At 42.8% G+C, this 15,487-nt stretch overlaps 3 protein-coding genes across 6 annotated transcripts; 1 reads left to right on the top strand and 2 right to left on the bottom strand.

Moving 5' to 3' along the window:
- Nucleotides 1-278: 278 nt before the first annotated feature.
- LOC116191952 (squalene monooxygenase SE1-like) lies at nt 279-3,750 on the bottom strand. The gene is made up of 8 exons (XM_031520317.1): nt 2,792-3,750; nt 2,537-2,648; nt 2,235-2,409; nt 1,978-2,146; nt 1,689-1,907; nt 1,179-1,454; nt 809-1,087; nt 279-692 (listed from the first exon to the last, which is right to left on the bottom strand). The coding sequence occupies exons 1-8, from the start codon at nt 2,999-3,001 to the stop codon at nt 588-590; spliced, it is 1,545 nt and encodes a 514-aa protein (XP_031376177.1). The 5' UTR covers nt 3,002-3,750; the 3' UTR covers nt 279-587.
- A 1,761-nt stretch (nt 3,751-5,511) lies between these two features.
- Nucleotides 5,512-8,174, top strand: LOC116191953 (heat shock 70 kDa protein-like). The gene is made up of 2 exons (XM_031520318.1): nt 5,512-6,200; nt 6,345-8,174. Exons 1-2 carry the CDS (start codon nt 5,864-5,866, stop codon nt 7,958-7,960), a joined length of 1,953 nt encoding a protein of 650 aa, XP_031376178.1. The 5' UTR covers nt 5,512-5,863; the 3' UTR covers nt 7,961-8,174.
- Nucleotides 8,175-9,064: 890 nt separating this feature from the next.
- Nucleotides 9,065-13,988, bottom strand: LOC116191954 (shikimate O-hydroxycinnamoyltransferase-like). 4 transcript variants are annotated; one of them, XM_031520319.1, is made up of 4 exons: nt 13,796-13,988; nt 12,367-12,462; nt 11,770-12,281; nt 9,065-10,136 (listed from the first exon to the last, which is right to left on the bottom strand). In XM_031520319.1, the coding sequence occupies exons 2-4, from the start codon at nt 12,368-12,370 to the stop codon at nt 9,240-9,242; spliced, it is 1,413 nt and encodes a 470-aa protein (XP_031376179.1). In that variant the 5' UTR covers nt 12,371-12,462; nt 13,796-13,988; the 3' UTR covers nt 9,065-9,239. The 4 variants fall into 4 exon arrangements, with proteins under 4 accessions (XP_031376179.1, XP_031376182.1, XP_031376181.1 ...); XM_031520322.1 differs by lacking the exon at nt 12,367-12,462 and having other exon boundaries at nt 11,770-12,292; XM_031520321.1 differs by lacking the exon at nt 12,367-12,462.
- Nucleotides 13,989-15,487: the final 1,499 nt, after the last annotated feature.

Raw genomic sequence — 15,487 nt, 5'->3', positions numbered from 1 at the left:
AAAAAAAGGGGAAAGGAAAGGCCTTCACTTATCCACAAAAAAAAGGAAAAAAAACATGGCACTTACACGTGGTTTAATGAGGGATGAGAACAAGACCTGCTTCCATTTCTTTAGATGGTTTCTTGTTCAGTTTAATTCGTTGGTATATATATGCAGGACTTTTTCCTGCAAGGACCTCAAAGCTCTATATATGTATACCAATAATGGTGTATCTCATGCTTATATTTTCCAAATTAGGTGTAGCTCATTGAAGTAGCCGATCTCATTATTACAGTGTGTATTGAATATATATCCCGACATATAACCAGACATACAAGTACAACAATAAGCTGTCGAAGTCCCAAGACCTGTACCCAGGGCTCAGGCGTGATAGAGGCCGCCAACAGATCGGTAGACTATATATATTTTAACGGACTATATATATATATATATATATATATATATATACTTACTTTCAGATTCGTTTCTGAAAATGGTAGACAATCACTCGGAATGATCTAAGTAGATTAGAATTACACAAGAAGACCTTACCATGAAAAAGAATTACATGAGAAGAAACATTTTCTCTGACTTATTGGAAACGTGCTTCAAATGGCAGGTGGAACTCGGTAATATGCTGCTATGGTGAAAGGAAAGAACATCTGCCTGACCCCTTCAGCTCTGATTATAGGACATATGATGCTCGATGCGCCCTGAAAATAGTATCATTGCCCAGAAAATCAGAACATAGCAACAATAGACAAGAAAAGAATGTTGATATCTATCTCCAATTCAAGCCGGTGATGGAAGTTATAGGATAGGTGCTTACCGAGATCAATCTAGCTCCAGTATATGCACGTTTTAGGGACGGTAATGGAAATACTAGGCACCAAACACCATAAATAGCCACGGCAAAGAAGTGGAGAACCAAACTCAAGGGACGAGGATTCAGACCCGAGAGAAGAGCCACGGGGCCGGTTGAGAATATCCCTCCCAGGCTTAAGTAGTCAAAGCATGCTTGCCGCATTTCCTTTCTCGCAGGATCAGGAGATGCGCAGAAAACCTTGTAAAGTGCTCCTGCTAATGTATTTATAGTCGACGCCACAGGCTACAACAGAGAGAAACAGGACTTACCATGCAAGTTTCCATCTACTTAAACATTGAGATAGGCCAGCAGGAGATTGAACAGTTAGTCTTACTTTTCGGAGAGTATAGAAGGATTCTAGATATGCACAGAGGGCAGACGAGTCCTTGAAATCTCTCAGAGGCTTCAACAGGTCACGGAGCACCACAACATCAGATAATGCCACAGTCATTCCTCCACCAGTCAAAGGGTGGCGCATATTGAACGCGTCACCCATCAGAAGGGCTCCAGGGGTCGGACGAGGATCGGCAGGCATACTTCTATTGGCCATTGGTCTGATACTTCCTTTCTCAATAGCCGATAGGAAGGAAGCATAAAGTTCGGCAGGTATCTGAAGCACGATAAAATGTCCAGTCAAGTGAAGTGTTCGTTTCTTCTATCCTAAAATGAACCCATCCTGGTCCAGCAATTCCTAGTTATCTACTGCAATTCCTAAAAGGTTATTCATCCACGGAAAGAATCCTATGTTATGTCATAGTCATCGACTTCCCTGGAAGCATAAAGGTGTCTGATAAGGCATGTCATGCATATCGTTCAACAGAATGAAAGATTGTTTTTTCAGTACCTGCGGAGCAACTACAGTCTTCAAGTAACTTGCCATTTCCCCGTTAGAGACAGAAGGCACTGTCTTGCCTGGAACATCAACTAGGCATCGAATCTCACTGCTGCTGATGGGGTAGAACAGGATCGGTGAAGGGTCCGCGAGGATAACGTGGCCATGGTTAGGAAATGGAAGCTGACAGTTCTCTAGTACTAACCCAACAAAACACGAAGGCACCTCGACCTGTTATCAGTCAGCATCATTAGCAAATGTATGTTCTGTAATAACAATGACGGAAATGAATAGACCCTACCTTGGGATTGCAGAGAGACCGTCTGAGATTTGAGAAACAACCATCGCAGACTACTGTCAAGGCTGCATGTGCGGTGAGCTCCGCATCAATTTGGGTCTTGTAACGCACGCCTTTGATCATCCCATTTTCTTCGAGCAGAGAAGTTACCGTACCTTGTTCCATTTTTACACTGCAAATCAACCCATGAGATGGTAATTCTGGAGGGGGAGGATGACACGATTGGACCGAATGTAAAACGTTTGTCATAGGATAAGTACTTGGGAAGAGAGGAAGCCTTTTCTCTCAATCTACAGATAAATCTCCCGTGATGGAAGCTTCTTCCGGCAACATCTGATGGGAAATTCTCTAGCGGGTACGGGATCCTCGTCTTCTTGCCATCCTTGAACAGGGCATACCCAAAGACTTGCTGCGCATCGATTTCCTTAACACAATCTGAAACATTGTCTTTAACATATCAAACCAAAACAATCCTGCGCAGCAGCAGGGATAAACCGCAGCACAAACAAAAGTGCATTAGAACAATTAATTAAAATGCCAAAAGTTCTTGCTGCTCGATTACCTTCAAGACCCAACTCGACTAATTTGAGATACCCTCCAGGTTGCAGAAGCTCGCCAACTATTCTGTCGGGCTCGGACAGGTCTCTTTCGAGCAGATGCACTCTTTGCCCATCCTAAACAAGTATATATAAAAGCAAAATGTGTGACTTATTAGGATTCTTCCGCATATTACTAACATAAAAGACACACATCGTCGATTCCAATGAGACCAGCACGTACTAATACTAATCCTCGAGTATGGAAAGGAGTGGTTTACCTTCCCAAGAGCATAAGCTAGAGAAGACCCGACAACTCCCGCTCCAACAATGATAACGTCGGCCCCCCCTTCACCCGCGACAAGCCCATCTCTCTGAATCTTCGTGGAATCTCTGCGACTTTTCCCTCTTCTCGAATTATGCAGAAAAACATATCCAAGAAACAAAGAGGCCACGACAGTAGCTCCTCCAACTAAGTACTGGAAGACCATTTTTGCATGTTCCTCAACGTGTCTTGGTTAGTGAACGACTCCGTAATTTTGAATGAGATCACTTTGGAGTTGTTGGCTTTATATAGGCTCATGCACAACAGGAAAAGGCTTGAATTTGGGACATTGTTATCTCGACCAATTGGGCCATATCAGATGTAAAAGTAATATTATTGTGTGGCAGTTTGCTCTGGAAAACCAGAGTTAGCATATCATGACATTATCTGCCAAACACGCTTCAGGACTCGACAACCTTTGATTTCACTCAAATTGGGCCCACACATAGTCCTCATAGATGGCGTAATGTTGTATTTAAAAGGGAAATAAACACCAATAGGTTCGTTATGCTCGTGCCTCACCAAAATCGGATTTAAGTAATTACAAATTAAGAGCTAGGAACTACTGCACTATCATATGTAAGAGATTTGCAGAGATTTTCGATCTAATTGGTCAGTAGATACTTAGATTATAACCAGAAATTGTATTGCGCCAAAGGATGAAATTTGCTTGTGCAGATGAACTTTATCAGTTTGGGAAAAAGAGTAGGTCAAAAGAATATTGCTGGAGGGAGCCCTCCAAGATAGACCATTATGGAGTTAATTAATTAATGTTGTGGAGGTCAAGTGAGGCTGGTGTTAGTTCCAAGTTTTCAAAAAACCATGGGTACTAAACTGGGGGTGACAGTGCATTAGTCAGTTATTTCGGCATATATCCTTAATACAAAAAACATGTATACAAACAAAGCCCTGATCCAAAATCTTGTTAGGATCAGTAAACAAATTATCAGAATCCGTGCATCACTGTTTCAGTATTTGTTTCCCTTAATTAACATCTCGAATTCGAGTATTGTGAATGAAGAAAATCGACGTTGTGAGGGTTTTACCTCTTAGTGGATCAAACCCAGCTTGACTAGCCGAATACCAAAGCGCATACCCTGGGAAAAAAAGAAAGAAAAAAGCAAAAAAACCTCAAAGGTAATGTTCATTCCATTATTTCAAGTAACTATCATTGAAGTATGATATACTTTCTCAATAAATAAGTTCAACACTTTTTTTTGGATAAGTGGTGTATTTCATTAATCAAAAGGATTGTACAACTTACACTTCTCCGGAGAAAACTTTTAAGAATTATTAAGATTATATATATCAAAATTCAAAACTTCTAGCAGCTAACAAATACCTGAGCTGAGCATGTACATTAGGAATAGATCGCACTCAAAACTTTACAGGTCTTATTATCTGCTGCAAGATGGAAGAGATGGTGCTACTCTTTTGTTGAAAAACACAATCATTCATTTCCCATCAAATTTGATAGATGTAGCATGTCCAAAGTAAATGTAGAGCCACAGAATCTAGTTTCTTGCCTTTCATCAAACAAACCCTGCCTTTCATCAACAAACCCATTGTAATTCCTCACAATTTTCTGGATGCCAAATCTACTTAGCATACTCCTCTATAAAGCCTGAGTAACAGGGCACGTGAAAAACAAGTGGTCCCTGAACTCTATCTCCAAGCCACAAAATTCACATTCAGAGGCTGCCATGGCGAGTCCCCATCCTAACAGTCTTTCCTTTACAACAAGCTTATCTTTGAAAGCAAGCCAACAAATGAAAGAAGCTCGAGGAATGTTCCATGGGAACCTTAAGCCTTCCTCCAACGAACATGTTCTTCTTTTGCTCGGGATTGTTCCCAAGTTGGTAATGCCATCTTGTTGCTTCAACTTAAGTGCTCAGATCATTGTCTTCAACTCCTCAACTCGTTCTAGGTCGATCCCAATCCCCAAGCGTAAGAATGGGGCTGTGTTTTGCATTCCTGCCAAGAGTTGGGAAACATGGGAATCCCCTAGCATGGTAATCGGAGAGTGGAATATCCAAAACCATTGATCGTACCATAAAAATATGCTCTCTCCAGTACTAACACTATACCTGACAAAAGGCTTGATTAAAGGCCTCAGTTGCAGCACTTTCTTCCAGCTCCATGTACAGTATGCAAGGGCTTTGAGGGCCCAAAAGCTTGTACCGTTTAGAACTTGTATACCCAAGCGACTCAGAGAGAGCAAGAATTGAGCAAAAGGGCCCAAACAGTTCTTAAGACGCAAAGTTTGTTCCAAACATTAAGGTCTCTAATGTCCAATCCATCTTCATCTTGGGGAGACAGACCTCCACCCATTTTATTATATTCATCCACATTTTAAAATTCAACTAGGAAAAATATCTTTTTTTCTTTCAATAAAACTTTATTTCACATTATAAAACGCATTCCAATTCTTTTGATTTCATTCAAGCATACCAAACACAGCCTACCCCTCCCTTTTTTTTTCTTTTTTTCTTTTTTAATGGGAGCGTTCATGAATTATAACAGTGGCGAGCGAACGACCGGGCGGTGGCAACTGCTGCGGTGGTCCGGGTCAACAAATGTTCAAACATGTCCACTGTTCCAAGGCCCAATTACTCCAGGCCCAGCTTATGAGAAAAAAGGATCGTGCTTTTCCCTTCACTTCCTCCAGAACTCTCTGGTAAAGTGGTACCCGCTGCGCTGTCCGTTCTTCTCGACCCATCTCCATAGCTCTCTACCTTTCTCATGACGAGAGGAGACGAGATGAGATGATCAACCGACTTGACCAGTAACCTCCATTGCCCTTTTCTCAAGCTCTCCATAAACATCACCTCTACCCCATTTTGTTTATTTATATAGTTTCATCCCGGAGCCCGTTCTTCCTCGTCGCAAAGGCAAGGCAGCTCTATAATTAATCTTAGTTCTCAAAAGCAAAGCGATACCTTTCCTGTGCTCTGTTTCTCCCGTGCTCTGTTCTTTCTTCCTCCGTTCTCTTTAGCTCAGACTCCCGCTACTCCCGCTTCCTTCATTAATGGCGTCCAAAACCGAAGGAAAGGCCATAGGGATCGACCTGGGCACGACCTACAGCTGCGTCGGTGTGTGGCAGAATGACCGAGTGGAGATCATCGCCAACGACCAGGGAAACAGGACAACTCCATCCTATGTCGCCTTCACCGACACTGAGAGGCTGATCGGTGATGCTGCCAAGAACCAGGTGGCGATGAACCCCCAGAACACAGTCTTCGACGCTAAACGTCTTATCGGGCGACGGTTCTCTGACCCCTCGGTCCAGGACGACGTGAGGCACTGGCCTTTCAGGGTGGTCGCTGGCCCTGGGGACAAGCCCATGATCGTCGTCACTTACAAAGGTAAAATAAACAAACAAATATGATACTACCGTCCTTTTTCTTGATATATATATATATATATATATATATGCGCGGCGTATCATGATAAACATATAAAATAACAGAATGCTGATGTCGTTTCATATATCAATCAATGCTGAACAGGCGAACAGAAACATTTTTCTCCCGAGGAGATCTCATCCATGGTGCTTACCAAGATGAAGGAGATTGCCGAGGCCTACCTGGGCCAAACAATCAAGAATGCGGTCGTCACTGTCCCAGCCTACTTTAACGACTCGCAGAGACAGGCCACCAAGGATGCTGGGGCCATCGCCGGCCTCAATGTGCTCCGCATCATCAATGAGCCCACTGCTGCAGCAATAGCCTATGGCCTCGACAAGAAGGCATCCAGGACGGGCGAGAAGAACGTCCTCATCTTCGACCTTGGTGGCGGGACCTTTGATGTCTCCCTTTTAACCATTGAGGAGGGGATCTTCGAGGTCAAGGCTACCGCCGGAGACACTCATTTGGGAGGTGAGGATTTCGACAACAGGTTGGTGAATCACTTCGTGCAAGAATTCAAGAGGAAGCACAAGAAAGATATCAGCGGGAATGCCCGGGCCCTGAGGAGGCTGAGGACCGCCTGTGAGAGGGCCAAGAGGACTCTCTCCTCTACCACCCAGACCACAATTGAGATCGACTCCCTCTACGAAGGGGTTGACTTCTATGCTACAATCACGAGGGCGAGGTTTGAGGAGTTGAACATGGACCTGTTCAGGAAATGCATGGAGCCGGTTGAGAAGTGCCTGAGGGACGCAAAGATCGACAAGAGCCAGGTTCATGATGTGGTTCTCGTGGGCGGATCAACTCGTATCCCGAAGGTGCAGCAGCTGCTGCTGGACTTCTTCAACGGGAAGGAGCTCTGCAAGAGTATCAACCCCGACGAAGCGGTGGCTTATGGAGCAGCTGTTCAGGCCGCAATATTGAGCGGGGAAGGTGATCAGAAAGTCCAAGATTTGCTCCTCCTTGATGTGACCCCACTGAGCCTCGGGATCGAGACGGCTGGTGGTGTCATGACTGTCCTCATCCCGAGGAACACGACCATCCCGACCAAGAAGGAGCAGGTGTTCTCTACTTACTTGGACAATCAGACGAGCGTGTTGATCCAAGTATACGAAGGTGAAAGGGCAAGGACCAAGGATAATAATCTTCTCGGGACCTTCGAGTTGAAGGGCATTCCGCCTGCTCCTCGAGGTGTCCCGCAGATCAATGTGTGCTTCGACATTGATGCAAACGGTATCCTGAATGTGTCGGCAGAGGATAAGACCGCAGGGGTGAAGAACCAGATCACGATCACGAACGATAAGGGCAGGCTAAGCAAGGAAGATATTGAGAGGATGGTGCAGGAGGCGGAGAGGTACAAGGCTGAGGATGAGCAAGTGAAGAAGAAGGTGGAAGCGAAGAATGCCTTGGAGAATTACGCGTATAACATGAGGAACACCGTGAAGGACGAGAAGATTGGAGGGAAGCTGAGCCCCAGCGATAAGGAGAGCATCGAGAAGGCGGTCAATGAGACCATTGAGTGGCTTGATAGGAACCAGTTGGCTGAGGTGGACGAGTTCGAGGACAAGCAGAAGGAGCTGGAAGGAATCTGTAATCCAATTATTGCCAAGATTTATCAGGGTGGTGCCGGAGATATGCCAATGGGCAGTGGTTCCGGTGCTCAGGCTGGTGGTGGTGCCAGTGCTGGTGCGGGACCTAAGATTGAAGAGGTTGACTGAGGCACCTGAGACTCAAAGGGGAGGCGGACTTGGCTTCTTTTCCCTTTTTGAGTCCTAATGGGAAACTATATATTATGCGGTAATAAAGTAATCTTAGGAATGCTTTGATGTATTTTTGCATATTCGAGCTTTGCTTTCTTGAAAGTGAATTGGACGGTTTCGTTTTCCTTGTGATGATATTTTAATTAAATAAAATAGAATAGTTGTTACATTACATCTTCTTCCCATGAATATGTAGCCGACTGTAAGATCAAGAACAAAGGATATTTTTCTTTTGCTTACTCGATGAGTCTCACCTGACACAATAGCTTTGATTACCCGATTGTTGTGAGAAGTAGTGACTTGCAGTGCAACCTCCTCCTATAAATACCACCAGAACTTGTTGAGATCATCTGCGCTGCTTAGCTCCAAACTAGAAGATAATTGAAATCAAAAAAGCAGCTTTACGATCCATGTCTTCACCGTGGAAGCCTGCCATGAGCAGGAAGAGAGGAACGGTAATTTTTGGGGCAGTGCTCCGCAATACTTCACTCGAGCAGCTGCACCTCTTGCAATTTGGACTACAACATAGCACGCACCGTCCCTTCTGGCACTCATATGCCTATGCGTGGTAAGCGTGCTCTAGATTGAATAGGCAAACAAGTCAGTCCATCGATCTCTCATCTTGAATGGCTTGATTCTCCAGTGGGTAACGAAACAAGCTGAACGTCAATTGCTTGCTCATTTTCCATCTCAGCCCAACCCGGAAGGTATTTGATGCTGTCACTGACCCTATTTTATTTTGGGCCAGAATTGAACCTGCAGGAAGATAAAAACATTTCGATGGAAGGGATGCTTCTCGGTTGATCGGATGGATATGGCTCTGGTCCGGCTTATTATTATTATTGGGCGCTCAGCTCTGCAACCTCTTAAGTGTACTCTAGAAAAGTCGGTTTTTCTATCCGCTCCCGGTGATAACTGGAAGGAAGACCTCCTTCTGCGAACAGAAATATGATGAATTAAGTTGATATATTTCGAAAAATGCTTATTTTGGTGAATACGAATTGGTTCCAGTGTACGTCTTATATATATGTGTGTGTGTGTATTTATGTATATATGTAAGCGTGCACTGCCAACACCTGCTCAGGAATTCACAAATGTCAACTTACATTAATCTGTTCCATTGTCGAGGTCCTTTCCGAGTATAAAAAATAAAACCAGGGGGAAGATTTAAAAGAAAGAAAGATGGGATGCAGAGCCATGGAACTGATAGGCGGCCATGATCTTTGAGCCTGGCACTTCAAATCTCATATAACAGCTTCTCGAAAACTTTCATGTGCTCCGTCTGCAGAGAGATTGCCACCGACAAGCTCCTGTCGTTGTCTGGACTCGGCAGCACAAAAGCAAGCCCCTCGTAGGCAATACCTCCAGGCCCCATGAATATGGGCCTTCCCCACCCGAAATCTGCATCATGGATGGGCAGTCTCACCCAGCTGGTGATCCCAAGGTTTGGGCACCTGAAGGTGTGGGCCCCGCGGACAAGGGCCGACAGGTCGGGCTGAAGCTCGAGGTAGTCTAGGGCTGACCTCAAGTAGTCATTGTCCATCCGGACCAGAGCATCGTGGATCCTACTGGCAGCATACCAGGTGGGCTTCGACTGCAGATCGCCCGCTACGGCAAGCGGAGTGGCAGTAAATATCACGTTTCCAAAGTAGCCGGGCGGCAGTGGGGGATGCAATCGTGCTCGTCCATCTGTTGCTATGTAGAGCTTGGTCTCCTGATCATCAGGGAGCCCACGTGCCTTGCACGCGCATCTCCACACGTGGCCTGCTAGCATCTCGTACGAGCTATATTGCACGGTGTTCCCATCCTGTGACTTCCCCTTGAGGGTCCCCAGCTGCTCCTTGGTCATTCTGAAGATGGACACCGTTGTGGGCTCAGTCCCAGGCTTGTGAGCAGCCTGAGATGGAGGAGCTTTCAGGGCAGGCGGGGGCTGGTACTCGATGTGCTCAAACTGTGGCTGCGGTGGGTCCCTTGCCCGCAAGAGCGTGCGGTCTATGAAGGGCGGAACTGAGACGTCAAGGCCTCGGGCAATGTCTGACCATGAGTTCACAAAGTGGAGGCCCGAGAATCCATCCGCAACGTGATGCTGCATCCCAACACCAAGTGAGGCTCCGCCACACTTGAAGTATGTCACCTGGATTAGATCAAAATGCTTAGTAAAAGTATCTCTACCACGAGGAATCACTGGTGTACAAGTTCTAGCAGTAAATGAAACACATTGATTCACGGGCCCATTGATTGCTATTCAAGGATTGAATAAGCTGCTCATTAGGTTTTGCAAGGAGAATTAGGACCGATGATCAACCACTCATATGTTGTCTCTATCACTTCCTTTATAAGTTGATGAATTGATTGCCAGCGAAAGCTATCGACAGACACTGGAATGAACAAGGAAGATATATTTCGCCTGACATGAACCAACAACAACAATCATTATCCTAGGAGCGGTTTCTTCCATTTCTGGTGTCTGAATGTGATCCACAGTCTTCGTGGTTATCTCACTGTCACCACTCAAAAAATGCTAGCATTCACTTAACCATCTCATAGAGTAACTTCTATTTCATGGCAATCGAAACTCGTTATCTTGAGAGAATTATCCAAAATGCCATAAAAAGCTTTGAAATATTAGCTGTTAAACCAATGATAGACCCAATTCCTGGACTGGAAAACTCAACTACCTGTCACATGTAATGGTCTTCAAAATTCAGGACCACTGACTCTAATCGGCAACTGTCATATTTATGAAGATCAATCATTCAGTGCACAGCCCGCAATAAGAGATGCAATCCTAAGCTACATTTTTTTGTCTCAATTAATTGATCGACATAATGCCTCAAAAGGAGAAAACCCAAGAATGAGGAGACCCAACTGTTAGCAAGTCATGCCCGCACGGTAATCTCAAAGCCAGCGAGGGATAGGTCATAGCATTATGCAAAAGTTGTTTCATCAAAACTTATTAGATCTTTGCTCCCTTAAAATTTTGCCTTCTACTGCCAAATGGAACCTTCCCTATATCTCAGATATTACATGCCGCTTCATGCTAGCTACATATAATTGCAAGCAACATTATAAAACAATAATTGGTACAACCGTTGGGCTCGCGACACGTCTAGTAAAATGCCGCAACATTTCTCCCCATTATCAATATCTAAAAGATGTCACGTCTAAAACTCATCTTTTGCTTTCACCCGAAGAACAAAAAGAATCTTGTCCAGGGTCGTAAGAATATCAATTCGAGCAGTTATCTGTACATATCATCCAATCATTTGCCAAAACGCCTACAATCCAAATGCAGTCAAGCAAGCTTCTTTAGATCTAAAGGTACTAGAATAGAAAGCCAGGGCACGAATGATGTGATAGCGCTATACTTTTCAACTGAGATGTGGGATCGCACACTGCTATCGAAGCTACGGGGAAAGCTATTATCTAAGAAATAGACCAGGTAAGCCTACAGACCGATTGCACTGAACTGCAGATTCATTCCAGTCGGGAATTGGAACCGGCCGAGAAAAAACTAAGCCGTCAGAGCAAATCGATTCGATACGATGGGGTTTATGTATGTATATTTCTCATGGAGACACAGTTCTAATGCCATCTAGTCAATCATTTAGTTTGGGTTGAAGAAACTTACCGAGTCGTCTCTCCTTTCATAGGCGAAACAGCCACTATTGGCAGTTCCGTCAAGAATGCAATGCACATATATGATAATTTCAAGCCATAAATATAAAGGAGTGCCGAATCAGAAGAGAACATATAATATATGGTACCTGAAGCACTAGCACGGGATAGGACGTGATCCCGGCGGAGTAATCAACGGCAGGGATGAGCTTCCTGAGCTCAAGGGTGGGCGCGAAGTCCCCGAAATCGTCCACCTTCGAAGTCGTCTCAGCCACCACGAAGAGCACGCCCTCGCCATTACAGTCGATCTCGATGCGGCCGTCCTCGTCCCGCTTCAAGCGACCGGCCATTGGGTAGAAGGGGACGAGGGCCCTGCTGAGGGCGGACTTGAGGACGGTGGGGTCGAAGAAGTCAGAGGCGCCAGTGGGGCGGTAGAAGTAGACGCTGGGGGTGTGCATGCTGGGGACCACAAGGTCAACGTTGGAGTTCCAGAGGGCGTAGGACGGCGTCTCGGACGCCGGGCGCACCATCGTGGACTCCTTGACGGCGATAATCATCTTGCCGCCGGTGTGCTTGCGCCGGTTGCGTTCCCGGGCTAGGGTGCCCCTCTTCCTCTTAGGCCTTCCCCGATGGTGGGTCGAACGCGGAGCTGTGGGTTCCACTGCAAATGTTCTTCTTGAAGGTTAGATTAAAAACAGAACAAGACAAATGTAATACATACCATCACAGAGAAGGTTGGAACCCACTCATGAGTTCAGTCGTTTAAGAAAAGAAAACGTATTGTTGGCTTGTTGGTTGGTTGGTTGGTTCGTTGGTTGGTTGGTGAGATGGATGCGCCTGTCCTGTTGTAGGACCCACATAACCACACATCAACACTTCTTTTTCTTTCTTCTTTTTCCTTTTTTTTTCCCCCCTTAGGGTCAGAAAAAGAAAAAATTATGGTGCAGTCACTACAAGTAACAGTATAGAATATTCAAATAATTTCCTAAAAAGTTTTAAATAAAATCTTTTCAAAATTTATGTAATCTTTCGATAATATAAGTTACAATTTTCCGAAATCAATATAAACATTTTTTCGAAATCCGTGCAATTTACGTCTACCGAGTAACTTACCTAAGTGGCTTTTCAAAATAAGTATGAATTATTCAAAAATACATATAACTTATTTAAGATTAAACTACTTTATTATTAATTAAATAATATATTTATGTGCATGATACAGTCATTTTAACGTAACTGTATAATTACTTAGACTTCGCAAGGGCAAATTAAATATCACTTGAACTAATAATAAACCTCACAAAAAGATGAGCAATAATTTAATATATCTGGTAATGTAACCGAAAAAAGAAAATAACTGGTAAAAATATTTGTCTGAAGATTGACCGAGCAAGCAGTTGAACTCGCAACGTCAGAAGTTGGTCAGTCAATCAAATCCCTTTCGATCCAATAAAAAAGAAAAAGAAATAGAGAAAACATACCAAGGAAAAAGAAAAGAAACGGAGTCGCCATAACCAACTCGAATAGTCCGGTCAAACCACCTTGCCTCTCGTTATCTTATTGATAATATCTTTCTTGTTCCTTTTTTTTTTTTTTTTGTTAAAAAACTTCTGTCCTAATCTTACCTACTACATGTGTTTACGCGATACACGTATATATAATTTTATTATTGGTGAAAGAAAACAAACTAAGAATTATTTTCAGTCTCAGAAGGAAGAAGGTTGTTAAATAACTACGTTAATCTAATATGAATGATCCAAGAGAGGTCATGTCGATGCAAGTATTGAGAATGAAGGTGCTGGAGGAATAGAAGATTTGGATTCCCCTTAATATTCTTTTGTATATTACGTCTTGCACTTTCCATTCTCAATAGCAAGCGAAGCGAGGACCTTCTAATGCAACGAAGATGGCCATTTTCCCGGCTGAAAGATCGCCACAAAAAAAAAAAAAAAAAAAAAAAAAAACGGGAACTTTGCTTTGTTGCTTCCAAAATTAGAATCAGAATATATAGTATATTACATATGAATGCAATAACCTTCTAGCTGAGCATAAATGACCATACTATATGTATATGAACTCTCTCCCAGCTACTAGGCAGCTATCTCTCGCTAAATCCCGTATGTAAAGAAAGTACCAAAAGCCGAGAAGAAGATTAAGAAGAAGAGCTACACATACCTGTTAACAGAGATGTATCAATGGAGAATATGTATGCATGTATTGGATATGTATGTGTATCGTTTGAATTGGAGGATCAGGCTTATTAGCTTAGAAATGGCAGACGGAACGAGAGAGAGAGAGAGAGAGAGAGAGAGAGAGTAGGAAGAGAATGAGAGGAGTTGGGGATGGATTTGGTGGAGAGAAGTTCGAGAGTCAGGAGGAGTCCTTTACATACAGAAGTTCGGGTCAATAAATAAATAAATTAAAGAACAAAAGGAAGAAAGAGATGGATGAGCTGACGCGATCAAGAAAATAGAAAAATGACAATAATTTTATTACGGGCAGGGCATCAAATTTAAAATTTTTAATTAATTAGGGTGAGAGTGCGCGCTATAGTATCATTTTTCTTTTTTCTTTTTTTTTTATTGGGGAGAGCGGTACTTTCAATTCACCAACCCCCGCCTACTAAGGTTGACCACTCCCCTGCTGCCACCTAATCTGGAATGGATCACCCTCCATCCATTGATTCCTCGCTAGTCCCTCCCTCTCCATTTGGTTGGTTTGTCTTCACTTCGCCCACTCCAAGTTGAGTTTTTTTAAAAAAAAAATTTCTATTCGTGAATCTAATATAATAGAATTTTAATAAACTAATAAAATGAATTCTCAAATATTAAATTTTAAACACCTTAATTATCAGATAAGAACGTGCGCCATCACAGTACATTATCTTTGATAGTTGAGAATTTATTTACGTGAAATATTAATCAAATCAAGCTTGCCATGTATTTATCTTTCTTCTAGATTCCTAATTGTTCAAAAAAGATTTTCTTCCACGTATCAAATCCATATTTTCCGCAAGACTTGACTAGCATTACCATAACATAACAAGCTCCTCCAATTGTTGTTAGCTAACGTGGCATGTTATTACAATCAATTACGCGACTCTAAGACAATTTGAGGAAAATATTTATTCAAGAAAAGAGAATATATATAAATATATATATATATTATATGTATATATATAATGCGTAAAGTTTGGTGAAAAGGAGTAGAAAAAGTCATAAATGCTACATTTTGCTTGGGTTCATGAGCGAGGACTCGGGACTTGGGTTTGCCTAATATTTGTGGATCATCTCAACCCAACATACCATTTTCAAATAAATAAATTTCTATACGATTACATGGATGGGAATCGCTGGTCGAACAATTTAAAATCTCTCCACGCTGGCCAATAACTATATATTATTTTCAAATTCTTCAACTTCAAAAGTTTTAGCATGCCAAATTATGTCATGGACTAAATCCTAGGATGCACATATTTTACATGTATCAGTGCTTGTCTCGATTCAATCCAATAATAATAGTATATATATGTGTGTGTGTGAATCCCACATTCAGCCAATAAGTATTTGTGGCTGCAATGAGTGGAGCCCAGCCCGGGGGAAGTTGGTGAGATGGTGACCTGACAAAATATATTGGAACAGAATACTACGACTCGTTCTTTTCTTATCCTAATATAGATATAGATCAACAAAGTCGCACCCACCAACTCTCCTTTATTTATTTAATTAACTGCTTTTAATTTTTCTTCTTTTCAATTATAAAGAAACTTGAACATATCACAATAAAATAAAAATCTTAAGAATTAATAAATTAGTGTATAGATAATCTCATAACAAATATTAAATTTGAGACCTTTTGATATCAATA

Source organism: Punica granatum, unplaced genomic scaffold (assembly GCF_007655135.1).
Source record: "Punica granatum isolate Tunisia-2019 unplaced genomic scaffold, ASM765513v2 Contig00637, whole genome shotgun sequence".
NCBI lineage: Eukaryota > Viridiplantae > Streptophyta > Magnoliopsida > Myrtales > Lythraceae > Punica > Punica granatum.
This window is presented reverse-complemented; position numbering and strand designations above follow the sequence as displayed.

What these genes read in the sequence shown, in the direction of transcription:
- LOC116191952 (XM_031520317.1), bottom strand. Translation starts at nt 3,001, where the DNA reads ATGGTCTTCCAGTACTTAGTTGGAGGAGCTACTGTCGTGGCCTCTTTG. An exon ending in CCTTCTATACTCTCCGAAAA is followed by an intron (nt 1,088 to 1,178) that starts GTAAGACTAACT and finishes TCTCTGTTGTAG; the next exon opens with CCTGTGGCGTCGACTATAAA. An exon ending in CTGGAGCTAGATTGATCTCG is followed by an intron (nt 693 to 808) that starts GTAAGCACCTAT and finishes TACTATTTTCAG; the next exon opens with GGCGCATCGAGCATCATATG.
- LOC116191953 (XM_031520318.1), top strand. Translation starts at nt 5,864, where the DNA reads ATGGCGTCCAAAACCGAAGGAAAGGCCATAGGGATCGACCTGGGCACG. An exon ending in GATCGTCGTCACTTACAAAG is followed by an intron (nt 6,201 to 6,344) that starts GTAAAATAAACA and finishes AATGCTGAACAG; the next exon opens with GCGAACAGAAACATTTTTCT.
- LOC116191954 (XM_031520319.1), bottom strand. An exon ending in ATCCCGTGCTAGTGCTTCAG is followed by an intron (nt 10,137 to 11,769) that starts GTACCATATATT and finishes GATCTAATCCAG; the next exon opens with GTGACATACTTCAAGTGTGG.